Source organism: Suricata suricatta, chromosome 5 (assembly GCF_006229205.1).
Source record: "Suricata suricatta isolate VVHF042 chromosome 5, meerkat_22Aug2017_6uvM2_HiC, whole genome shotgun sequence".
Lineage (NCBI taxonomy): Eukaryota > Metazoa > Chordata > Mammalia > Carnivora > Herpestidae > Suricata > Suricata suricatta.
Window position 1 is genome coordinate 74,414,016 of NC_043704.1, and position 26,215 is coordinate 74,440,230.

At 39.7% G+C, this 26,215-nt stretch overlaps 1 protein-coding gene and 1 pseudogene across 1 annotated transcript in view; one reads left to right on the top strand and one right to left on the bottom strand.

The window, feature by feature from the left end:
• Window positions 1-26,215, top strand: part of ATP13A4 (ATPase 13A4) — an 86,232-nt gene that overhangs the window by 11,510 nt on the left and 48,507 nt on the right. The window contains exons 3-10 of the mRNA XM_029938730.1: window positions 1,700-1,846; window positions 6,918-6,988; window positions 7,080-7,160; window positions 8,943-9,012; window positions 10,928-11,062; window positions 15,396-15,465; window positions 23,354-23,488; window positions 25,950-26,120. Of these exons, the coding sequence (XP_029794590.1) occupies window positions 1,700-1,846; window positions 6,918-6,988; window positions 7,080-7,160; window positions 8,943-9,012; window positions 10,928-11,062; window positions 15,396-15,465; window positions 23,354-23,488; window positions 25,950-26,120 (880 nt within the window). The remainder of the gene's footprint in view (window positions 1-1,699; window positions 1,847-6,917; window positions 6,989-7,079; window positions 7,161-8,942; window positions 9,013-10,927; window positions 11,063-15,395; window positions 15,466-23,353; window positions 23,489-25,949; window positions 26,121-26,215) is intronic.
• LOC115292495 lies at window positions 19,417-22,142 on the bottom strand (annotated as a pseudogene).

Consider the following 26,215-nt stretch of genomic DNA (forward strand, 5'->3'; position numbering starts at 1 on the left):
GGGTAATAATCAAGTTTATTGATTTTTAGAATCAATGTATTAACTTTCAAATTTCTATTGTTTTTTTCTCTCCCCTTTTTCTCCTCTTCCCCTCCCTTCTTTTTTCTTTCTTTCTCTTCCTTCATCTTACCCCCTTTCCTCCCCACATCCTTTGCCTTGCTTTCCTCTCTTGCTCTCCACCCTATCTCTCTGTCTCTCTCTGTCTCAGTCTCTGTCTGTCTCTCAGAAGCTGTGTTAGGTCTGATTGACTCATCAAGCACAGTCCTTGCCCACAGCCCAAGAGGAGTGATAAGGTGGACAGGTAAAGGGGAATGCAATGAGGTAGAATGTGGTAAGAATTTCAAGTACCCTTATAGTTTAGGGGAAAGATCACCAAGAGAAATTTGATATTTCATGATATGAAGTTTGAGCTGGGTCCTACAGGAAGGTTCAGATCCAACCATGTGGAGGCTTAAAGAGAGTAGAGGAAGATGTGTATTACAGGCTAAGGAAGCTGAAGGAGCAAAGGCATCAAGGAAGGCTTCTCTGGAGGAGAGTCAATGTAAGAGATTAGCTCCAAACAATGAATATATCTTCTCCTCTATGTCCTTTTGCAGCATCAGCTGTGACACCCTTCTCAGCAAATGTGGGTGTGGTGGAGACAATTCCCAGCTCTGACCTATATTCCTTAGGCACTAAGTTGTTTCCCAGGCTTGACTTCCCTTACTGTCTTTCCTAGCTCCTGAGGTGTACCAGGCATCCTAGTGGATTTTATGCATAGCATTTACCCATTCAGATAATAACCATAGTTATTGTCACATCAGTCTCTACGGGACCATTGTGGTACCTGTTACTTAACCCAGTGCTGCTCACTCTACTTTTATTCTCTGATGAAGTCAGCAGTGAATGAATGCAAAGGAAGCAGCTTCAGTCAGGGTCATTCGGGAAGGTGTCTTCTGGAATCCTACCAGTGCTAACCTTTTGACAGTTGCCCCTGGGCACCTTCAGTCCATGCATTCTGGCATGGAAATCCATCCACTCATTCTCACTGGGCAGGTCACAGTTCATCACATGGATGGGGATATAAGGGACAATAAAACATGGCTCCTAACTTCCAGATGGTCTAGATGAACAAGAAGAATACAAGACAGAAAGTGATTAGGAGCACAAGAGAGGGGCAGTTAGCATTTTTGGAGTGAGTATAGTGATAGTCCCTCCTTCCCTCTGGCAAGACAGTATTACAGGGGCTGTCCTGGAAGAGGTAGAATTGAAATTCAGCCTAGAACCCCTGGGATGGTTTAATTGACCTGGTGTCCTCAACCTCAGGGACCTACAGAAACCCTTCAGAGTGCTTGTTTGTTTGTGATGTTTTGCATCTGGCTGTGTCCTCATGGATTTGAAGGTAATAGCAAAAAAAAAAAAAAAAAAAAAAAAAAGGAAAAAGGCTCTTTTCTGAGAATTTACCTCCCTACTGTTGAGTTTTGTTATACATGCATTGCCTCATATTCACACCCAGATCCCTCAATAAGTGACTACAGGCTTTTTCCTTCAAGGCTTTATATCTTTATATCTCCCAGTGCTCATGGGCATGTAACTTTGTGTGGAATGTTTATTAAGTCCATAAACTTAGAGGATTATATGAAAGTGATGTGTCTCAGGTTGAATTTTAGCCTGACGACTTCTCTCAACCTCATGGGGGTTTTGGTGTCTATTTCCTCAGGATGAATTCCACACTTACTCATGGAAAAAGGTAATGTGGATCTACTTGTCATCATTAAACAGCACGTTTGGTATCACTCCTGACCACCCACTCATCATGGATGAGGAGGACATCATAAATAGAGCCATCAGAAAGCCAGACCTAAAGGTTAGTACATTTATGCTAACTGCTAATGCTGAAGAAATTGAATTTTCTCCCCAAAATATAAGGTTCAGTTCAGATCCTCCACCACGCCAATCCTCGACAGTATACACAGACCATTATAAGGAACATGTACTTTGGAGCTGGACAAAACTGAGTTCAAATCTCAGCTTCATCCTTCTAAACTGTAGAGACTTGGTTCCATTACTAAACTCTGCCAAGCTTCTGTTTCCTCATGTATAAGATGATGATGATAATGCCTACCTCTAATATTCAATGATGGCATTCAATAAATTAAATAACACAAAGATCATTATGGCAGGAGGTACATAATTGATTCAGTACATGTTAGCTCTGAGTAGAATCAAGCCTTCTGCATGATAATCTATGAAATGAGGTTTCTTTTACAGTAAAAATAACCACCCAGAAACATCCCAGGGACTTCCTCATGTCTGCAAAATGGACTCATTTTGAGTTCTGTCATTCAAATGTGTTTGGATTACTCCCCCTTCTCCATTTTAAATTAGTACTACTTGGATTATGACTGTTTAACATTCATATTAAAAATGTATCTTATACGGCAGGCTGTTTTCTTCTTAAGTTTATATGTATGTGGACAGCTGTCTAAATTAGCTTTATGAGTTTAAGGTCAATTTCTTAAAATAATAAAACTCGATTGCTGAGCAATTTCTCTATTGTCAATTGTTATCACCCAGCCATCTTCACTGCCCAAACAAACAAAAACAAAAGAGGTCAAATACCTCCAACCAACAGATTGCATAATCTGTCACGGGGTCATTCACCTGGAAAAGTGGGAATCCCAAATCAACCTTAGGGACCTACCCTCAGATGATTGTTGACCTCCAGCTTCTGTTTTAAGTGGACAAAAAGATGAAGAAATGTTCAAATAAACCTGATGTAAAGAAGGGGCGGAGGTCTTGAAATGGAAACATCTGGCAGCAGTATGGTATCTTCATTTATCAGCATATGGCTTAGGGGCTTGGGCTAATTACTGTCTCTGAACCTTGAGCTTCTTATTTATAAAATGAGAGCAGCAACCACTTCTGTGCCTGTTCCTCAGTCCGTTGTACACCTAAGATGAGAAGAAGGACACTAAGGTGATTTGTGAACAGTGAGGTGCTACTTTCATAAAGGACTGAAACTCTCACAAAAATGGAGGAGAAGCCACAGGCTTCAGCCTTGACAATACTGATGGCAAGAGCGATAAGAGCAACAAGACCATCATGATAACCATTCAGGCCATTCAGGGAGAGTTTGGAGATCTGCTCAGTCAGGTTTATGAATGCAGGCTCAGAGGAGCGTAACTATTACCACAGGATTGCGTGCAAAACTAAAACCCAGTGCTTAACCTGTTAAACAGGATGCTCTCACAATGCGTTCCAACAAGAAATGAGGAGTAGGAAGCCTGGGGAGGGGCAGGCTTCCTGGTTCAGAGTAGAAAGCTGAAAATCACCCCACCACACACCCCTGATGTCCTAATTACAGTTTCCTGCTCTGAAATTCTAGGAAGTGGGCCAATAAACTGCATCCTATGCAAATATGTGCTTAATATCCTCTTACCCACTGTCCAGAGCCTCTGAAGGTGATGAGGGAAGCAGAGAAATTCCAGGCACAGATGATTCCTGCTAGGAGAATTTTAAAGATAATTTGAAAGGTGTCTGATGGGGTCATTCTTCTTACTATGTGAGGAATGGCCTCAAGAACTTACCAGGAGGGGACGCCTGGGTGGCTCAGTTGGTTAAGCGTCTGACTCTTGGTTTCAGCTCAGGTCATGATCTGATAGTTCCTGAGTTTGAGTTCCATATCTGGCTCTGCACTGACAGCACAAAGCCTGCTTGTGATTTTCTCTCGCCCTCTCTCTCTTTCCCTTCCTCACTCTTTTTAAACATTTTTTTAATGTTTTTATTTATTTTTGATACAGAGAGTGACAGAGCATGAGAGGGGGAGGGGCAGAGAGAGAAGGAGACACAGAACAGGAAGCAGGCTCCAGGCTCTGAGCTAGCTGTCAGCACAGAGCCTGATGTGGGGCTCGAACCCACGAACGTGAGATCTGACCTGAGCCGAAGTTGGAGGCTTAGCCAACTGAGCCACCCAGGCGCCCCTCCCTTCCTCACTCTTGTGCTTTCTCTCTCTCTCTCTCTCTATCTCTCTCTCTCTCTCATAATAAATAAACATTTTTTTAAAGAAAAGAAAGTATCAGGAGATAATGGAATCTTCTATTTTCTGGCCTGTGGTAAAACTTACCAGAAATCTCTTCATTCCTTGTTATTACTGCCTTTAGCTGCTGATATGTTGTGTCTGTTATGATTTTACGCTTCTCTATCTCAGTCTGTGCCTTCATATCCTCCAGATTTAGGTTCTCTGATTGAGCAGGGGCCCCGCATTCTCCCACAGTTTGTCCTTTAAAAATGTTCTAACGCAGATTTATGAAACTATAGAATGAATAAAGGAGGCACCCCTCACTTTATGCAACTTGAATCCTGGCAGCTATAGGACTTTTCAGACCTTCTTCTGAGACTAGCTTGAACATGATATCCTTTGAGAGACTGGACTTTGAAGCCAGTTGGGCTTGAGTTCAAATTCGATCCCAGCTTGATAGGTGCCATCTTGAGTAAAAGACTTAACGTGAACTTAAGGGATGAAGTGAAGGTGAAAATAATATCTGTCTATGAGAGGATGATGAAAAAGACTAAATACGACATGTGAAAAGCCCCCATATACTCAATAAGCTGTGACTACAGTCCAACTCTGTTTGCAGAATTACAGGGACTGAAGGAGACAGGCAGACGTGAGACAGGAAAAGTGAGGTTGCAAGGTGGACTGTGACAGCCAGTCTCCTTCAGACACTCTTTTTTCCTCTCTCCAACTTGCAGTTTGTGAAGGAAGAATCACTCCCAATGGCAGTGCACTCCAAGTTTAGACTGAAAATCAATTGGAAAATAGGAATTATTTTTTTTAAGTTACTTTGCAACCAATCTCGTTGAAATATATCCATTCTATAAAATAAAATGCACACCATTTAATGCTCTTACTGGATAACTATGAATGTGCGTGTGTGTGTGTGTGTGTGTGTGTGTGTGTGTGTGCACGCGTGCTCATGTACACATATATTTATTGAATAGGATTAAGATTGCTTTGGTGTACCCTAGGTCTTGGAGCTTAGGGATTTTACCTCTATTTCTAGTTGTCATGTGGTGTGCAAAGCATTTATTCACTTATTTACCAACACACAAAACACTAATTAGGTTTTAGCTGTACACTCTTCTCAGTTCTAGAATTTATCTAACAGTTATACTGACTGTACTCTTCATAGGTATAGAACATACCCAGAAGAGCACAGTGGAAATTAGAGATAATCTGCTCAACTGCTTCAATTTTTTCATGGGGAAACTAAAGTGTAGAGACATTTACTTGAGTTTCTCAAGGACACAATTATCAGAGCTATAAAAAGAAGACACTGTAGGGGGCACCTGGGTGGCTCAGTTGGTTAAATGACTGATTTCAGCTCAGGTCATGATCTCACAGTTCATGGATTCAAGCCCTGTGTCGGGCTCTATGCTGACAGCTCAGAGCCTGGAGCCTGCTTCAGATTCTGTGTCTCCCTCTCCCTCTGCTCTCCCCTTGCTTGCAGTCTATCTGTCTCTCTCTCAAAAATGAATAAACATTAAAAAAATTTTTTAAACAAGGAAGACACTGTTTCTCAACTTTGGCTGCACAGTAGAACTTTCTGAAGAAATTTAAAACTACTTATGCCCAGGTTGGACTCCAGACAAGTGAAATCAGAATCTGTTGGGGATGAGACCCTGGCATTAGTATTTTTTTTAAGCTTCCAGTTAATTCAAATGAGCAAAATGATGTTATAACCATTATTCCATTACAATATGGCACTGTGTCTCCTTGTGCTCAATTAGGCCACCAGTTAAGGGAAATTCAGATTCACATATAAAGTTGCTTCAAGAATCAGAAACAGGAAGGCATCATCGCCATAATCATTAACCTTACCTTTCCTTTTCACTGCTGACATCAGATACTCACATTCTGGAGCACATTTTCTTGCAATTACCTCCCCACTCTCTTCTAGAACCTGCTGCCAGCCTAATCTTTTTCATTGTCTCTTTTATAGTTTTCTCTGAAAGTCCATTGCCCACAAGACAAAATCAAGATACCTCACCCTAGCATTTAAGACTATACATTATGATCTTTATATATTTCCAGCCTCCTTATCCAGACTTCAGTCAAGGAGACCCACTCATTTGCTCCTACTCCCAACTGACTTGTGCGTAGTCTCTTTGACATACCCTCTTTCCTTCTCATCTGAGCAAAAGTCTTCTAGTCCTCCAAGGCTGCAGCTTCAATGCCATCACCTCCCTGATGCCTTCGGCCATTTGCCCTCTCTAGTTCTACAGCATTTCAATACTATCCATTTTACTTGATTATATTTTTATTTCATTGACAATATATATTTATATTCATTGACGAGTATAGTTTTCACTTATATAACATATTTTCTTCCTTTGGTAGGTTACCGATAACCTAGTGGAAGGCAGAGACAGAGTTTTACTCATATACTTATCTGTATAGGAAGCCCACATGTGACACACATCGACTGAATGAAAACTTCTAAGAAAGAATGCCAGTTGTGTGGTAGGGAAAGTTGCAGTAAGTTAGGAAAGGATAATCTTTTTTAAAAATTTTATTTATGTATTTATTTATCTTTTAACATTTATTCATTTTTGAGAGAGAGAGAGAGAGAGCACATGTGAGTTGGGAGGGGCAGAGAGAGAGAGAGAGAGAGGAGAATCCAAAGCAGGCTCCAGGCTCTGAGCTCTCAGCACAGAGCTGATGCGAGGTTCAAATCCATGAGCAGTGAGATCATGACATGAGCCGAAGTCAGAGGGCCAACTGACTGAGCCACCCAGGTGCCCCAGAAAAGGATAATCTTAAAGTATATTAGAGCTCTATTTTTGCTCTTCCACAGGCATTTCTTTAGCCACTAAACTGCTATGTATTTACTGATCCCTAAACTAGAGACTTTCTTAGTACTTTTGTTTTGCAGGTGAGATGTATAAAAGTGCAGAAAATAAGGTATGTTTGGAACAACTTAGAAGGACAGTTCCAGAAAATTGGGTAAGTGGTTTCAGCAATTTCATCCAAAACAGAGAGACTTATTGCAAAAATATTTGTTCTAAATAGGCCTTTCTCATTATTATTCTTTCAGTTCTTTGGAAGACTGGCTCAGTTCTGCCAAGATACATCTGAAATTTGGATCAGGTCTAACAAGAGAAGAACAAGAGATTCGGTACCATGCCTACTCTTTCCTACATCAGCTCAAAAGGACCATTACCATTAGACAAATAGAGAGCCTAGCAAATCATTATTCTAGCTTTGTAATGCTCTATTCAGTATTGTTAAATTAAATGCATGCACATACCTTCCCTCACTTCATCGGAGTAGCATTGTGGGGGAGGTAGAACAAATTTCTTCATCATTCCAATGTCATACATGAGAAATCTGAGGCTCACAGAGGTTTGATGGCCTGAACAAGGTCACATGGATAGGAGGTTATAGAAGAAGTGCTGAGTCTCACACTCTGACTACAGGTTTAGTTCCCTTTCTACTCTACACAGAGCTTCTCAAGGTTATAATAATGGGGTTGGGCCAGTTTTGCTTGTAATCAGGAAATATATTTTATACCAAGATCACATCATTGAATAATAATTGTAGAGCAGCAGAAACTGTTGTGTAAGACCTGGTTCCAAACTATTGTGCAAGAACTCCATGGTTCCCATGCGGTTCCTGGGCAGAGGAACCAGGCTGATGAAGAGCAGTGTTGAATGTCAAGAGCCTATCAGTAATTCACTGTGTGGTTTTGAGCAAGGAACTTTGTGTCTCTGGGCTTTGGCTCCTTAGTCATTAAAAACGGGGGGAGGGCTTTGTAAAGGCCTTGCTGGTCCTAAGTTTCTCTGGTTCTCACATCCCACTGCACCCCATTTTCCAGTACTTCAAAGGGACCTAGGGCCATGCAGCATCAACATCACCTAGAAGCTTGTTAGAAACAGGAGAAACCTAACAGAGGACCATAGGGAGGGGAAGGGAAAAAGAGAGCTGGGGAGAACGAGGGACACAAATTATGAAAGACTATTGAATACTGAAAATGAACTGAGGACTGAAGGGGGAGGGGGAGGGGGAGAAGGGGATGATGGTCATGGAGGGGGGCACTTGTGGGGAGAAGCACTGGGTGTTATATGGAAACCAATTTGACAATAAACTATTATAAATTAAAAAATAAAAATAAAAAAATAAAACACACACACACACACACACACACACACACACACACGGAAATGCAGAATCTTAGACCACACATCATCCCTTGGAATCAGAATCTTCACATTAACAAGACCATGAAGTCATCTCTCGGAGGCACTGCTCTAATACATTCAGCCATGCTACTTGATCTGAGTGTCTATATAGAAGGTACAGAGAGAGTGTCAGTGTTTCCAACAGCAAGCTAACTCATAAGGGGTCATTACTCTGCATAAGCAAAGAAACATATCTCCAGGTTTTCAGTTAGACGGCTATATAACTTTGTGTATAGGGCTGTCTTTGAGATCCCAACATCTTTTTGCTAACATTAAAATGAATTCTGAAACTTCCCAGAACTAAACAGGAGTAGGAAGGTAGATCCAGTAGTTCTTAATTAATAAAACTATTTTCTTGTAATGATCCCTCCATCCCACATCCACAGAGCCACAGTTAGGGACAGAGCTGAGAGAATGCCTGTCTGGAAACTACTTGAACAAGGCAATGACTAATATTAAATACACAAATTGCCCTCAGGGAAATATTTAGACCTCAGGAAGAATCTAATTCAGTAGATGCAATATGATCATGTTTCTTGTTTTTGCCCTTAGGCCCTCCCCCTTACCTTCCTCAGTTATTTCCAGAAAGATGGGGATATTATGTAACAAGAGAGGCTTACCTTGACTGTGAGAAAGTGAACAGACCTTTTTTGAATGAGTAAAAAATGAGTATCATTTTTATTATTTGTAACTGACTGATCTATGATCTCTCCCTATAGGAGGTTAATATGTGGGCCTAATACTATCGATGTTGAAATCACACCAATTTGGAAACTGCTCATCAAAGAGGTAATCAAGACTTACTCTTGGTGTGGAATAGAAAATAAAGAAATTTAGTTCTAGTCAAACAATCAAGAATGCTTCTTGTTAATAAGTAACTGTAATTTTAAAAGAATACAAAGTATAGTTTCTTCATATCTCTTTCCTACTCTTTTTCTTGGAGACCATTGTTTTCACACATTGCCTGGCATGGTATAAGGTATGATGGTCATGTGTCTATTTATCCTTTATAACCGGGTGAATCTATTTTCTTCTCTTTCTTTCTTTTTAATCCTATATTTCTTAGCCTTTCTCAACCTTGTGAAACTACAATAAAAATTTTAAAACTCAAGGATTTCTTATGGGTAACATATACAATTTCCTCAGTATCTAAAATTATAGGAAGAAAAAAGTTAGTTTGTGTAAGGTTTAATAGATGGAGGCCAAGGCTAGAGGAAAGAGAGAGAGAGGCCAAGTTATGGAGCCAAGAAGGCCTTTATTGGGATCTGCAATTCCCAGGCGAGGTTCTGTGACTCTGGAGTGGGGAGTCAGGGAAGTCGAGCCTGGTAGGGAGGGGTAAGGTAATTTATGGACGAAAGACTTCTGGTCTGGGTCCTGGGAGGGCACACCACCAAATAAGGGCACTTTAGGGACCCGTGGATGGGATAGGTTGCCTCCTTTGTCAGGATGATGGGAAGCTGGGGCTTCATGATTGGCTGTTTTCAAACTGGCACAGGACATTCCAGATCTGCAGGTGAGGGGTGGGGGTCGTTGGTGCATGGTGTTTTTCTCCAACCCACAGCAAAATGGCCGCTCGGTTGCCATCTTAAGGTAACTCTTACAGTTTGGCCTTATTAGTTCTCTGGATCTCAGTGTTTGTGTGGGAAGAAAAAAAAGGACTTGACCATCATTTACAAAGTTTAATTTTTTCTCTTTGAGTCTACCACTGAGCTTATTTTTCATTTTTCAGTGATAATTATGAAATTATAACCATAAAGCTGTACTCTGGGTCTTTTTCTGAACTTCATTTCTACTCCCACCTGCTTTTAAAAAAGCTTACTAAACTCAAGGTATATTCTCAATATCTCTAGTAAGAGGAAGCAAAAGAAACTGATAGGAAATGTTTCTGTATGCTACTTCCCTAACCAGAGGCAAAGATTATTGTTCCCATCTTAGACAGATGGAAATCGACTAGAAAGCATTTGAATAAGGGTGCAAAATGTCTTGTTGGAGCTAGCCTCTCCCTTCTTCCACAGAGTCCTGGATGTTCAGGGACAGTTTCAGCTTGGCTCTTTACTTATGAGCAAATGTAGTGTTCAAGTTATCCATAAATCTAAAGTACTTTGGTGGCTTTGAAGATGGCAGATGGTGTGTTCTAGGGAATAACAACAGACTCGAGAGCATTTTAACTCTGTAAACCTGGACTAATACCTCACCCTTCTGAAGGCCAGTACATATGAACTGAACCTGACAATATCCACATCTGATGGCCTTGTGATGGTCATCATGGGGACCCATGAGACACTACTCTGTAATGATAAGGTGCAGCAGTGATTAAAAGTAAGTGCTCCAGGGTCAGCTTCCCTAGGTTCAAGCCCTGCTCTGTGATTGTTGCAGCTGTGTGACCTTCAGCAAGTTCCTCAAGAGTCTCACTTCTCAGATCTCAAGATCTGAGGCTCAGCTTCTCCATCTTTGAAATGGAGATAAGTAATAGCTTCTGTGTAATTAGGTAATTATGGAAATTAAAGGAGAAAATTGAAGTAAAGTTGTTAAGCAGCTGTGTCTGGCAAATGACAATCAGTGAATAAATATAATAAGAATGACAATCTTGTGTGGGGTGATTGGTGTCACAGACATGCTTATGAAAGCAAGTAAGTCAATGAATAGCTCAGTGTGAAGACTAAATATCCTCCTTGTCTTTGTGTGTGTGTGTGTCTGCCAACAGGTTTTAAACCCATTTTACGTATTTCAACTCTTCAGTGTCTGTTTGTGGTTTAGTGAAGACTATAAGGAATATGCTCTTGCCATCATAATCATGTCCATCATGTCCATAGCTCTGACGGTGTATGATCTCAGAGAGGTGAGTTTTTTCCCCCACCAATCTTGTGGCCACAGAAAGGGAACAGTAGGAACTCTACTGAAATGTTAGAAAGAAGACTCAGGAAATAGCCATTGCCCACTCCACAATAAATGAGGCCAAGTTGGCAAATATCTAGCATAAATATTGATGCTAATACTGTTAGTCCTTTTTCTTCCATTACATCCTGATTCCTAAACTTCAAAGTTATTTTCTCACCTCTCTTTCATTTACTCAGGCTGATCAGCCAGAGGAATTTACAAGTATCTATGAATGGTGAATAAGTGAAAAATATGTACAGAGAATACTGTCGGATCTTGAAGTTGGTGGAAGAGGGTGGAAGATGGAAGAGTCTGTTTTTAATAATGACTCTTGCTCTTTCCAGTTGATCAGTACTTATTTGTCAAAGCCTGAGTCCAATACTTGGCTTTCTCTTTGCCTGCACCAGGGGATCTAGGTGCTGTTGGGAAAATGTCATGGAGAACAGATTGGTTGATCACACTCTAAATCCATGCACACCATCCTCATCTGGGCAAGCTTTCTGTATGTCCCTGGTCAATGCACTCTCCCATTCTCAAATTTAAGAATTCAACCCAACTATCTCTCCATGAGAGAGATCTCATATTCATCTCATATTCCACTTATCCAATTCAGCAGATAATCTCACCACTTGTTCCACAAAGAAGATAGAGGCCAGGAGACAGGAATTTGCTCAACTCCCCACTCTCCAATTGTCAAATGACCCTGTTCCTACCTCCCTCCCATGATAGAGGACAAAAGGCCCTCTGCTTGTGCTTGTCATAGATAACATTCTCTCCCACCTGCTCAGGGTGCTTACGTGGTCATCGAATGAGAATGACCGCCTCCCTCCCTCCCCCAAGGGCCTTTTGGTTAGCATGTAAATGTGCTCCAGTGAGGAAACAATCATTTCTTTTGACCCTGCTTTTGCCTTCAGCTACTACTCTACCTGTCTTCTTCCCTTTACAGCAAAACTTCTTTATGCATGCCGTCATCACTCCTGGTCTCTTCTTACTATTTGACCTGACTTCCTCTCTTGTGACTCCATTAGAGAACTCTTGTTAAGGTCACCACAATAATCTTAAGGCCATTGGTGGTTATACATTTTTTAAAACAATTCCTTTTTTAGGGGTGCCTGGGGTGGTTCAGTCAGTTGGGCATCTGATCCGCTTGGTTCATGATCCCAAGGTTCATGGACTGAGCCCAGTGTTGGACTTTGTGGTGGGCATGGAGCCTGCTTGGGGTTCTCTCTCTCCCTCTCTCTCTCTCTGCCCTTCCCCTGATCATGCTCTCTCCCTTTCTCTCTCTCTCAAAATAAATAAACTTTTTAAAATAAAAATTAAAAAAATTTTTTAACTGGTTATTTTTTTCTTAATAGGAGTAATATATGGACATGATTTTTTTAAAGTTCAAATAGAATGCAATAGTATAAATAAAAAGTAAATATCGCTCCCACTTTGGATCTCCCAGTGTCCAGGTTCCCTTTCCAAAGGCATCTACTGGGACCAAATGTTCTAGAACCTTGAACAGCATTAAACACATATGCACTAATTTGTTTCACACAAGTGGAAATCCACTATGTACACTGTGTGCACTTGCATTTTCACTTAATATATCTTAAAAATCTTTTCATGTCTGCACAAATATGTTTTCTCTAGATCTACCATAATTTTTAAACCAGTCATATGTTGATGGATAGTTAGATTGTTTCTAATCTTTTGCTATTAAAACAGTGACAGTTCTTGCACATGTATCTTTTCACACATTCACATATATGTGTGTTTATAAATATATAAAATATAAGTATATGTAATTTATATTACCTATAAATATGGATATAAGAGTATATATATGTGTGCTTATATATATGGATATGGAGACATACAATTTTTATACCTGAAATTACTTAATTATAAACTAGGTATATTGTTTTCATAGGTGTCATCAAAATGCATCTTATTCTTTTTTAATTTTTTTAATGTTTTACTTATTTTTGATAGAGAGAGAGAGAGAGAGAGAGACAGAGCATGAGAGGGGGAGGGGCAGAGAGAGAAGGAGACACAGAACCGGAAGCAGGCTCCAGGCTCTGAGCTAGCGGTCAGCACAGAGCCTGACGCAGGGCTTGAAACCACGAACGTGAGATCTGACCTGAGCCGAAGTCCGAGACCTACCTGACTGAGCCACCCAGGCGCCCCATCAAAATGCATCTTAAACAAGTAATACTAATTTACACTCCTCCCAACAGTAGATGAGTGTTGGTTTCCCTTCTCTTTGCCAATATCAGCGAACCTAGAATCACATAACTTTGTTTTCCATTACAAGTTGAGCACTTACTCATGTCCTAAGCTATTTGTATTTCTTTCACTGTGGACCGTATTCGCGTCCTTCATTAATTTTTATTGGACTGTTGGTCTTTTGTTCACTGATTTCATGGTCCCACTCTCACGGTGGACACTTTTGTTTTCACCGTGCAGGTTTTACTGAACCTCTTAGTTGCATTTGATAGCTAACTGCCCCGTTGCTTCTTTTTGAAGTGCTCTTTCTCTTCGACGTCAGGGACTACACTCTCCATCCTCTCTATTGCTTGTTTTCAATCACTTTTCATAGTTCATCTTCCTTCACCGCCTTTCGTGGGGGAGGCAGTGCCTCAAAAGCAAAACAGTAGCCTATACAGTGTATACCCTACCTGACATACAATGGGTGCTCTGTCTTTCTCTTCCCCTCCACTTGTGCAACCACATTTACTAGTTTCTTGTGTTTTCTTCCAAAGAAATTTTTAAGTAAATCAGCAAATGCAAATACATGTACTTTGTTTTTCCTTCTTTCTTATGGAAAAGGTAGCATCATTATATAATTTCCTACCTTGCTTTATAATTATTCATAATATATGTCTTCATGGCTTTTGCATGTGAGTATATTGAGAGATCCTTCATTATTCTGATAGTTGTATATACCAATGACTTTTAAAATGACTTTCGAATTTATATGTATTTCCATTCCAAATATTTCTTTTGAGGTTGACACTCATAGATTCAACAACCAATTTGATTCAAATTCACTGATTTAGGAAAGTTTTCTATTGTTGCTTCCATTGGCTATATATGCTCCAAAGGCACATTTTTTCTTATTATTGATTGTAATGATAACATTTATGTTTGTGATTATTTGATTAAATATATTTTTCCCAGTGGTTGTAAATTCCTTACGAGTAAGAACTATATCTTTTTATTTATTTTTTTGACCATTCTATTCCCACCTCTTAGCATAGTCACTAGCACATAAGATTTGCTTAATAAATATTGAGTGAATGCAAAAATGAATAAAAGAATAATAGCAGAACACTCTGTCTTTCACCTCATATTACTCTATTAATCATTTTTAGGACCTATTAATCAGATTTATAAATGAGTTGTGCTGGAAGTTTAGGGGGTGTCATAAATGGCAAAATCAGAACAGAAAAATGAATACACTAAATGATTAGGAGTCTTAACCCCTAGAACCAGATAGTTCTTTTATATACAACAGTTTCTCTGTTTATTTTTGAATGTTTATTCATTTTTGAGAGAGAGACAGAGCATGAGTGGGGCTGGGACAGAGAGAGAGGGAGACACAGAATCCGAAGCAGGCTCCAGGCTCTGAGTTGTCAACACAGAGCCCAACGTGGGTCTTGAACCCAGGAACTGCGAGATCATGACCTGAGCTGAAGTTGGATGCTTAACCAACTGAGCCACTCAGGCCCTCCTCTTTTACACAACAGTTTCTTAATAAATGTGAAATCAAATGTAATTTTATTGTATTTTTCCTTTCTATCCTCTTATTGATTCACTCTCAATGTCCTGTGTATTTCATATATGAAAACAACATACACTATGAGGAAATAGTAGGCACTACTAAAACTCCTTATAAAGTTATAGATTAAGAATGCTGATGTGGGATAACTCAAAACTGAAATAATGCTTAGTTCTCAAAGCCATTTAGGTATGAACGTATATCTTGAATGATTAAAGTTCTTGATGTTCTCTACTGAAAGAACTAAACAAATTCATGGTCATCAAAAACTACTTTGAGTGAACAGAGCATACTGGGAAATTTCTATCAAAGAACACATATTTCTTATTGCTAGTGAACAGCACAGCAAGTTGAATGACTTTTCAGGTGACTAATGGGCTACTTAGTCTTTCATTTTTAGCCAGTGTGTTCAGCTGGGAACAAGTCAGTGCTCTATCTTTAAAGAGACTAGCACTTTACTGAATTAATACCTGGGATTATCCTCAAATAGAAAAGCCTTTTTTTCCCATTTTCCCTTCTTCTTTTTCAGCAATCTGTAAAGCTCCACCATCTAGTTGAGTCACATAATAGCATTACAGTCTCCGTATGTGGGAGAAAAGGTAAGTTTGATTATTTTAGATCTATGTGTTATGCATAAGGACTTGAAACAGGATTTAGACTTGTATCCCTGATTATTTCTATGACTTTCCTCTTCATACGTGAGTGTTTTTCTGGTGTGTTTACTTAAAGGAATGAGGGACTTGAGACATTTTCACCTTAAAAGGAACTTTACTGAGGCAAAATGACATACAATAAACTGAACATATTTAAAGGGTACAAGTTGATAGATTTTGACTTGTGTACATCTGTGTAACTATCTATGAAACTATAACCTCAATAAACATAATGACTATCTACTACCCCCAACAGTGGCCTCCTGTTTGTAACCATCCCTCTCAACCTACCCATCCCCAGCCTCAGGCAGCTGCTTTGAATGTTTAAAATTTTATATAGGGGTGCCTGGGGAGCTTAGTGGGTTGAGCGGCTGATCAGCTCAGGTCATGATCTTGCAGTTTGTGAGTTCGAGCCCCACATCGGGCTCTGTGCTGATAGCTGGTTCTGTGTCTCCCTCTATCTCTGCCCCTCCCCTGCTCACACTCTGTCTATCTCTCTAAAAAATAAGCATTTTTTTTTAAAAAGAATTTTATATAAATGGCATTGTACAGTAGGCATCTTTTGTCTTTTATAAGATATTTGGGATTAATTTTACTGGAATCAAAGTTCATCATTATTTTAAACTGCATCTATTTTATTAAGTATATCAATAGTTTATTCCTTTTTATTCCTGAGTAGAGTCCCAGGGTATGGATAGACTAGTTTGCACATGCATTCACCTACTGATGAAAATATGGGTTGTTTCTAGTATTGGGCTGTTATAAATAATGCCGCAATGAAAATTTGTGTACAAGTCTTTGCATGGACATCCACTTTCATTTCTTATGGGAAAATAGGTTACTGTGGGGCACGTGGGTGGCTCAGACAGTTAAGTGTCTGATTTCAGCTCAGGTCATGATTTCAGGATTGGTGAAGTTGGGCACCGTGTCAGGCTCTGTGCTGACAGCTCAGAGCCTGGCGCCTGCTTCAGATTCTGTGTCTCCCTCTCTCTCTGCTCCCTCTTCGTTCATGCTCTGTCTCTCTCTGTCTCTCAAAAATAAACAAACATTAAAAGAAGAAAATACTGGGGCACCTTGGGTGGCTCAGTTGGTTAAGCGTCCAAATTCGGCTCAGAAGATGATCTCGCAGTCTGTGATTTCAAGCCCCACATCAGGCTCTGTGCTGACAGCTCAGAGCCTAGAGCCTGCTTCAGATTCTGTGTCTCCCCCTCTCTCTGCCCCTCCCCTACTCATTGTAATATCTCTCTATATATAAAAAATTTAAAAATTTTTAAATAAAAAGAAAATTAAAAAATAAATAATTGTGAAATGGCTGGGTCATATGGCAGGTTAATGTTTAACTTTTTAAGAAACTGCAAAATTGTTTTAGAAACTGTTTATACCATTTTACATTCTTGCTAGCAGTGTATGAGAATCGCAGCTGCTCCATATTCCTATCTACACTTGGTATGCTCAGTCTTTTTAACTTTAGCCTTTTTTAACAGGTGTGTAGAAGTACCTCACTGTCACTTTAACCTGCATCTCCACAATGACTGATGGCACTGACCACCTTTTCAAGTGTTTGTTTTCTGCATATACATCTTCTTTGGTGAAGTTAAAATTTTGTTTTCTTAGATTGATTTTCATTTATTTAAAATTTTTTTTTAAGTTTACTTATTTTGAGAGAGACAGAGACAGCAGGAGGGGAGCAGGGAGAGAAAGAGAGAGAGTCCAGGCAGGCTCTGCAATGTCATTATGGAGCCTGATGCACGGCTCAAACTCACAAAACCCTGAGACCATGACCTGAGCCGAATCTGAGAGTCATACACTTAACCAACTGAGCCACCCAGGCGCCCCTAGATTGATCTTTATTGACTTTTGAGAGTTCTTTCTATATTCTGAATACAAACCTTTTGTTACAAAGATGTTTTGAAAATATCCTTTTCTCACTGTAGGACTTAGCTTTTCATGCTCTTTACAATGTCTCCCAAAGGGTGGATATTTCTACTTTTGTTAAAGTCTAGTTTATCAATTTTTCCTTTTGTGGATCATGCTCTTTGTGTCATATCTAAGAAATCTTTGTCTAAACCAAGGTTATCAACCTTTTCGATGGTCCTCTAATGTTAATAAGTCCTTAGTACATAAGTTCTTAATGATATCTACTTAATAAATTGATGTGAGGTATTTTTTTTTGAGATTTGAAAATACGTTTTTGTAACAATACAATCGGAAATATTGGTTATTTATTTTTACAGAATGTGAAATTCTTCACAAAATGAAGGGTTACAAACTGGTGCCTTCCTTGGAAATCCTACCCATTTGGGAAATTTGTTAAAGGCTAGGATCATGACCTGAGCCAAAATCCAGAGTTGGGTGCTTAACTGATAATGACCCCCGGGGGTCCCTAGTCTCAAGTTTATTTTAACTACACATTCCCTTCTCCATATCTTACATTTTCCTTGTAAAATGTTTTTGTTGAAGATAGCAAGTGGTTCATCCTGGGGGTTCTACACTTTGGGTTATGTTGATTGCATATTCATAAAGTTATTTAACATGGTTTTCTATTGCTTACAATTCCTGTAAATTGGTAGTTAGATCCAAGGCTTGAGTTTTTGGCAAAAATACTTCATAGTTGATATTGTGAACTTCTTTCTTTTAAGTTTATTTATTTTGAGAGGGGGGGGGAGAGGGAGAGAGAGAGAGAGAGAGAGAGAGAGAGAGAGAGAGAGAATCTCAAGCAGGCTCTGCACTAACAGGATGGTAACATCATGGTCTGAGCTGATATCAAGAGTCAGACCCTTAACCAACTGAGCCACCCAGTCACTCTGATATTGTGAGCTTCTAATGGGAGGTACATAGTATCTGATTATCTTCTTTTTGTGATATTATCAGACATACATGCTTATGACCTAGATTTACTATTTCATTAGGAGTTTCAAGTTTCTACCTCTATCATACCATCTTCACATACTAAGTGGATTACTATTACAGATAGTGAGTGGTAAAGTAAAAGGCTTGTTTGTGCATATGTATTTTCATATTTCCACCAGTTTATCGTTGGCATGGATTTCGAGAAGTGAAATTGCTGAGCTAAAGGATGGATGTGTGTATGTACTTTGCTAGAGAGATATTGCCGAGTTTCTTTCCATGGAAATAGTACAGCTCGCATTTGCACAAGCACTTGTGAGAGTGCGTGTTTCCTCATGACCTTGTCAACAGACAATGCTGGCAAACTTTTATATTTTTGATTAGATAGATGGCCAATGTTATACATATTTACTTATTTTTTTCTTTTTTAAGGGAATAACTTGAAACTTACAGAAAAGTTGCCAGAATAGTTCAAATAACTTTTTCCCTGAGCAATTTGAGAGTAAGTTGCCAAACTAAGGCTCCATGACTCCTACATATTTTGGTGTGGGTTTCTTAAAGACAAGGACATTCTCCTGCATAAGTGATAGTGTAGCCATTAATGTCAGGAAGTTAATATTGATATATTAATAGCAACTGATGTTCAGACCCCACTCAAGTTTTCCCAGTGGTCTTAAGAGTGTTCTTTTTTTTTTTTAATTTTGAGATTTTTTTTCATTTGAAGGTAAATCTTAATGCTATGAAATTCACATATATGCTAATTTAAATACCCAATTCTATTTATCTAAAACACACATTGCAAACATACAAATATCTATTCTCTCCACATGTCAGAGCCCATTCATTTCATGGTTTGGAATTGCGGAGAATAGATTCCCCTTAAACTGCAAGTCAGCAGGTGTTTCTTTACAGTTAACTTTAGCAAAATTCATACAAAATAGTAATTAACAATGATCTTCTTTACTTGTTACCTCACAAGGAAACACCTTCAAAACTGCATTTTGTTAAAGTCTTTGTACTAAAATGTAGAAAAACTGAACTACACAAATATTGAAAAGTTAAAAATTCCTTAATTTTTGATTCCTGGTACCACTACCACAATTTACAGGGCAATATACCTGATGTAATGAAAAGAAAAAGAAAAAGACAAAGCTACAACAGATAAAAGACCTCAGGAATGTACGTCTAATTGACACTACATTGCATTAATCAATAGCTGCACTTTTTGCAAACTGTGGCTATGACAGTCCTGAACAAGAAGGGTTTCCTGTTTAAGCTGCAGTAACTTTTCTGACTATGGATCATCGTTCCTTCTGTGGCAGATTTTTACAGTTCCTCTAATGCATTTGGGACGACTGTCTCAAAGTAACCTGCAGCTTTCCTGACAACTCCTTGCTCTCTCTCCTGCTAAGAACTGTGGCCCTTTTCTTCTGAAAATTTTTAGAATCTTCTGCTACCATATCCACCACTTCCACTACCAGATCCATAACCACCACCATAGGGACTGCCCAAGCTTCTTCCACCAAAACTGCTCTCCTTCATGGGTCCATAATTTGATTACTGTTGTCCACTATAATTCCCCAAATCATTATAGTTCCCACCACCACCATAGTTACCTCCAAAATTTCCTCCTTCATTGTAACCGTCAGATCCTCCACCACTGCCACCATAGCCACCTCCTTGGTTTCCATATCCTGGTCCACCACCACCATAGCCTCCTCTACCAGTATAACCAGGGCCACCACCATAGCTGCCACCATCACCTCCAAATCCATTATATCCACCATCACCTCCTCCATAACTACCTCTGCTGCCACCACCTCCACCATAGCCTCCTCTTCCACCAAAGTTTCCACCGTGGCCAAAGTTACCACCACCTCCAAAGTTTCCTCCACAACCCATAAAGTTGCCAGATCCACCTCCACGACCTTTGTGATCCGGCAGACTGCATTTCTTGTTTAGAAAGGGCCTTTTTCACTTCACAATTATGCCCATTAATAGTGTGGTATTTCTGAACAACAATTTTGTCAACTGTATCATGATCATCAAAGGTTACAAAAGCAAATCCTCTCTTTTTTCCACTCTTCCTGTCCTCCATTACTTCTATGGTTTCAATCTTGCCATACTTTTCAAAGTAGTCTCTCAAATTATATTCTTCTGTATCTTCTTTAATACCACCAACAAAAATTTTCTTCACAGTTAGATGGGCACCAGGCTTTACAGAATCCTCTCTAGAAACTGCTCTCTTTGGTTCCACTACACACCCATCAACCTTGTGTGGTCGAGCACACATTGCTGCATCCACCTCTTCCACACAAAACCAAACCCCTGGAACATTTTGTTTGGGGGTCTCTCATCACCACACAATCTGTAAGTGTGCCCCATTTTTCAAAATGTTCTCTTAAACTATCATCTGTAGTTTCAAAGCGCAAACCACCAATAAACAGTTTTCTCAACTGTTCTGGTTCCTTTGGATCATGGTGATGTTTGACACATCTCTTTAATTTTCAACCTTCCCCTGACTTTCATGACCTTGACTCCTTTCACTTCCTAGAAAGTCTCTCAATCTGGATTTGTCTAATGTTTCCTATTAGTGAAATTCAGGTTATGCAGTTTTGGTTGGAATATCATAGAAGTGATGCTATGTCCTCAATTGCTTCCTTTCAAGTCTACATAATTTAAATTTGTTCTATTACTGGTGATGTTAATTTGTATTACTTAATTAAATAGTATTGGCCAGGTTTCTCCATTGTAAATTTACTCTTTTCCCCTTTGTAATTAATACATATTTTATTGAGAGCTACTTTGAGACTATGTACATAAACCATCCTCATTAAATTTATCCACTAGTTGTAGTATCCATTGCGGTTTCTTGGCTAAATTATTACTTTGCTTGTTGCCAAATGGTGATTTTCTAATTTTATCTTTTCTCCAACATTAATTGCAATTGTACTGTGGGAAAAAAGCTATCTTTCCTCCTCATTTATTTATCCATTTGCTTATATCATATAGACTCATGAATTCCTATTTTATTTGATGTGTTATAGTTCATTTATCTTTATTTACTGTGATGCTCAAATTGTTACACAGTTAGGCAGTGAAAGCCTGTTAAATTGGCTTTGATGTTTTTTCTGTTTCCATCTTTCCTTGAGCCAACTAAACGTTCTAGCTTATATGATTCTTTTCTTGGCCCAGCCTTGTTATCAGCCATTTCCTTAAGGAACATTGATTCTTTCTGGGTGGAGGAATAGAATTTAAAAACCAAAATTTGGGCACTAGGTATGCACATTATTACTGGGGTTTCACTGCTCCCGTGCCCTCTCAGAGAATGGAATTAGTGAATATATGTATATCAAAAGATAATCAAACTTATTATATGTGTATGTATTCTTGCATACATATACATTTACATCTCTGTTATTTCCCTATTTATCTATTGAAAACCACCAGTTTACATTGCTATATCTAATTCTAATCCAATACCATAGAGTTCATTCTAGATCTTTTTCTGTCTATATTTGTAAGTTCCTTTCTTCATGAGAAACCTGTCTGTTATTCGCCTCATTATATCTACTTATTCTATCAGTCCCTGCTGAGTGGAACCCATCATCCATCATTACTGATGTCCTCCCCCACTTCCATGTAGACAGACACCTTTTTCACCCTACTTGGACTCCCAACATTCCACACCAGGCCACTGTCACCAAGGCGGCCCTTCTCTCCTTCCTGGAGCTCTGTTTGACCCCTTTCACTAGGCCATGTAAATACCTGTCCATTCTGCTTCAGCTCCAAAACCTGCAGCAGGTTGCCAGCCACATCCTCATTCTACCCAACCTTCTGCAAGGACTTATTTAACTCCTCTAGCTTTGAGATTGTGCAAGGAAGGAAAAATGTAAAAGAAAGCAGACCGGAAGAAGGGAAGGAAGACAGGTAGGAGGGAAGGAACTTTCATTTTTTAAATTATGAGTAAGAATGAGATCCCTTCAAATGTTTAACATGCCACTTGCATTGTGTTTATGCCTCTGTGTGTATGTGTGTGTGTCTATGTGTGTGTATGTGTGAACTGTGAATATCTCTAGCAATTTTGTTATAGTTATTTGCTGTACATCTTGTTTTTCAGGAATTTTTTATATATTAGGAATATTAATCTTTTGTAATGTAATATAAGGTAATCTAAATTTAGGGGCACCTGGGTAGCTCAGTCAGTTAAGTGTCCGGCTTCAGCTCAGGTCATGATCTCACGGTCCATGGGTTTGAGCCCTGCGTCAGGCTCTGTGCTGACAGCTAGATCAGAGCTTGGAGCCTGCTTCAGATTCTGTATTTCCCTCTCTCTCTGACTCTTCCCTGCTCATGCTGTCTCTCTCTGTCTCACAAAAATGATAAAAAACATAAAAAATTTTAAATTTCAAGCATGTTTTCTAAATTTGTCTTTAGGTGTTTTTACTATTTTTATTTTATGCAATGTATTACTTTTTTTCTTATTGCTCCAAGATTTGAATCAATGGTGACGAATACTATCCATTTTTTAAAATATAATTTATTGTCAAATTGGCTAACATACAATGTATACAGTGGCTCTTGGCTTTGGGAGTAGATTCCCGTGATTCATCGCTTCCATACAATACCCAGTGCTCATCCCAACAAGTGCCCTCCTCAATGCCCATCACCTATTTTCCCCTCTCCTCCACCCCTCCATCAACCCTCAGTTTATTCTCTATATTTAAGAGTCTCTTAGGATTTGCCTCCCTCTCTGTTTGAAACTACTCTTCCCCTTCCCTTCCCCCATGGTCTTCTGTTAAGTTTCTCAAATTCCACCTGTGAGTGAAAACAGGATATCTGTCTTTTTCTGCCTGACTTATTTCACTGAGCATAATACCTCCAGTTCCATCCACTTGGCTTTTTCATTGATTTCCAATTAAGAAAGATGTTGGACTATGTTTTTGTGAGAAAAAAAATCTGACTTGGCTGTACCATCTCACACTTTCAGGTGGAGTCCAAGAGCTGGAATCACGCTTCCTGGTACCCGGAGATCTATTAATTTTGACAGGGAACAAAGTCCAAATGCCATGTGATGCCATCCTGATTGATGGCAGCTGTGTGGTAGATGAAGGCATGCTGACAGGTACGGTTGTGTCTCACAACTTACAGCCTCGGCAAACTCTCCCAGGTTCCTTCCCTATCAGAACAATAGTGGCAAAGCATGGGGCTTGTTGTGGGACATTCCCTCTCCACAGGTCTTACTTCACTGCCCTACTCTGGATGGGAGGGTCCAAATTAAGGCTGCTTTCTTTGCGCTAAGTTTGATACAGTTGTAATTTGCTGAGCACTTAGCATTTTCTTGGTGAACACAGGGTATTACAACCCTGTCATTTTACCTTAAAAGACTATAGAGATTATTAGACATTTTAGAATCGTTTGTGACTTTTGTGTTTATTATTTTCATATAAAATATATCTTCTGATAAATTTGGAAGATATGAAAGCTCTTGATAAGCCAGAAGGCCAAGTCCCAACTCTTCCAGGCTTGGCTTGAATATGTTAAAAAGTTCATGACAAAGGATTTGGCACATCTGCTACTTGAAAATACACACTGGGACTTTGGGACTAATTGCATTTCATTTTTAAATAGCCTACTGGAGTGGGGAGGGAGCTGAGAGGTCACTGCATCTCATGGATATGGAAGCTGAGGTCTAGAGAGAAGTGACTTGCTCAAGGTCACAATGCTTTGAGTTCTCATGAGAACATTTGAGGAGATGTTGTGCCAACATTTCTGTAAGATAAAGAAGAATCATAAAGCCTTTTTCACAGATGGACTAAGGGGCTGAGAAGACATACTGATATATTGTGGTTCCCACTAAAGTCCAAATTGAATCCGTTTCTCCTGGACAGAACAGAAAGGCATGAAATGGAGATAAGAACATGTATATTTCTTCTATGTAACTTTACCAAAAAATGTTTTTTATTTTTTTATTAAAAAAATTTTTTTAATGTTCATTTATTTTTCGAGAAAGAGAGAGACAAAGCATGAGCAGGGGAGGAGCAGAGAGGGAGTTGCAGAATTTGAAACAAGTTCCAGGCTCTGAGCAGTCAGCACAGAACCTGATGTGGAGCCCCTACCCCCTAATTTTGTGTGTCTGTGTGTGGCAGGCCAGGTTTCTACTTATAAGAAATCCATAGATTTGTAAAAATCCCCTAGTTCTGGGACTTCTGAAATACTAAATATCTTTCCCCCGGCAAAAAGTGGCCCTAGTATACTGGGATGAATTTCTGACTTTGTACTGCCCACTCTGCAAAGGCCAGTTGGAGACTTACCAGTTTTATTCCTCAGAACAGGCCCTAATTACTTCTACGACATCATTCATCACCCTGTATTAGCACTTCAGCCCACTGCAATCTGCTCCTTCCATGTCACTGGCCACAGTTACCCATGTCCCAATTGTCAAATCCAATGGGTTCTTTAGATTTCTCTTCTTGTTGACCTCTTGTTGCTTTTGATGATTCTGACCATCTTTCCCTTTGGAAAACTCTCTTCTCCCTAACTGTCCAAGGCAGCACCATGTCCCATGTGTCCCATGCTGCTCCTGATTATTGGTGGTGCTCAGAGATATGTCCTAGTCCTCACACTTGGTCACCCAGTAATCTTTCTCTCTCCTGTGGCTTTATTCATAGCCTGTAAGGTGGCAAACTCTAACTGAATGTCTCTGATCAAGGGTTCTCCCTTGAACTCCAGACTCAAATAAGTATGGGCAAGGCATCTCAACACAGTGTCCTTCCACAGATCCTTCCGCAAGGCATCTACAACTCCTGGTGACCATAAGGCAATTCTTCCTTCCTCCTATAATGCCCCTGTTGAAGACTAATGCCACCCTCTGCTCTTTTTCCCAAGTCGGAAACCAGGAAGCCATTTTGAATTTATCTGTTCCTATGACCTGCCAATATCAAATTCTCCCCAAGTTTTGTGGCTTCTTACCTCTTTATTTCTTAGATCCAGCACTTCCTTTTACTCCCACTGCTGACTGCCATAATTCAGACCGTGTTTTCTCCACCTGGATGTCCAGGCTCCAACCTCACCAGGCTTCAATACATTCCCTGTACTGCAGACAGAGTGCTCTCTCTTGTACATGAACATGATACTACTCTTCTGAATAAAACAGTTAAATATCTCTCCACTACCTTCTGCCACTAATGCCTAAGGAAACCATGTCAACACTGAAGTATGGGCACCTAGGCCCTCCCTGCTTTGGTTTCCTGCACAGGTCTCATGACCCCCCATTCCCACGCCCCACATTCTGGACCTCACAACTTGCTATTCCCTACACAGCTTTTTCTAGCCTTCTTTAGTGTCCATGTTTAATGTCACAACACCTGTAGTATTTATAATACAACATTATTCTTATTTGTCATGACTACAAATCTCCTAAAAAGCAGTATTTCTTTCTCCTTGTACCCCTAATACCTAAGGTTGTCCCTGCCACCCACGGCAGGCTTACCACAAATGTCCGCTTCATGCCAAGTAAGTACATGTGTGATTTAAATGAAGGAAGACACCCCACCTCACAAAATGAGATGTTTGTTTTTCTGCAGGAGAAAGTATTCCAGTCACTAAAACTCCATTGCCCAAGATGGAGAGCTCCATGCCCTGGAAAAAACAGAGTGAGGCAGACTATAAAAGGCATGTCCTCTTCTGTGGGACAGAGGTTATCCAAGCCAAGGGAGAATGCTCCGGGACTGTGAGGGCGGTGGTGCTGCAGACTGGTGAGGGAGTGTCTCTTCTTTTGTTTTGTTACTTTAATGAAATAGTTTTGCTCAGTGAGTCTAGTGCCTGAAATCTACTCGGTAAGGAATAGTCT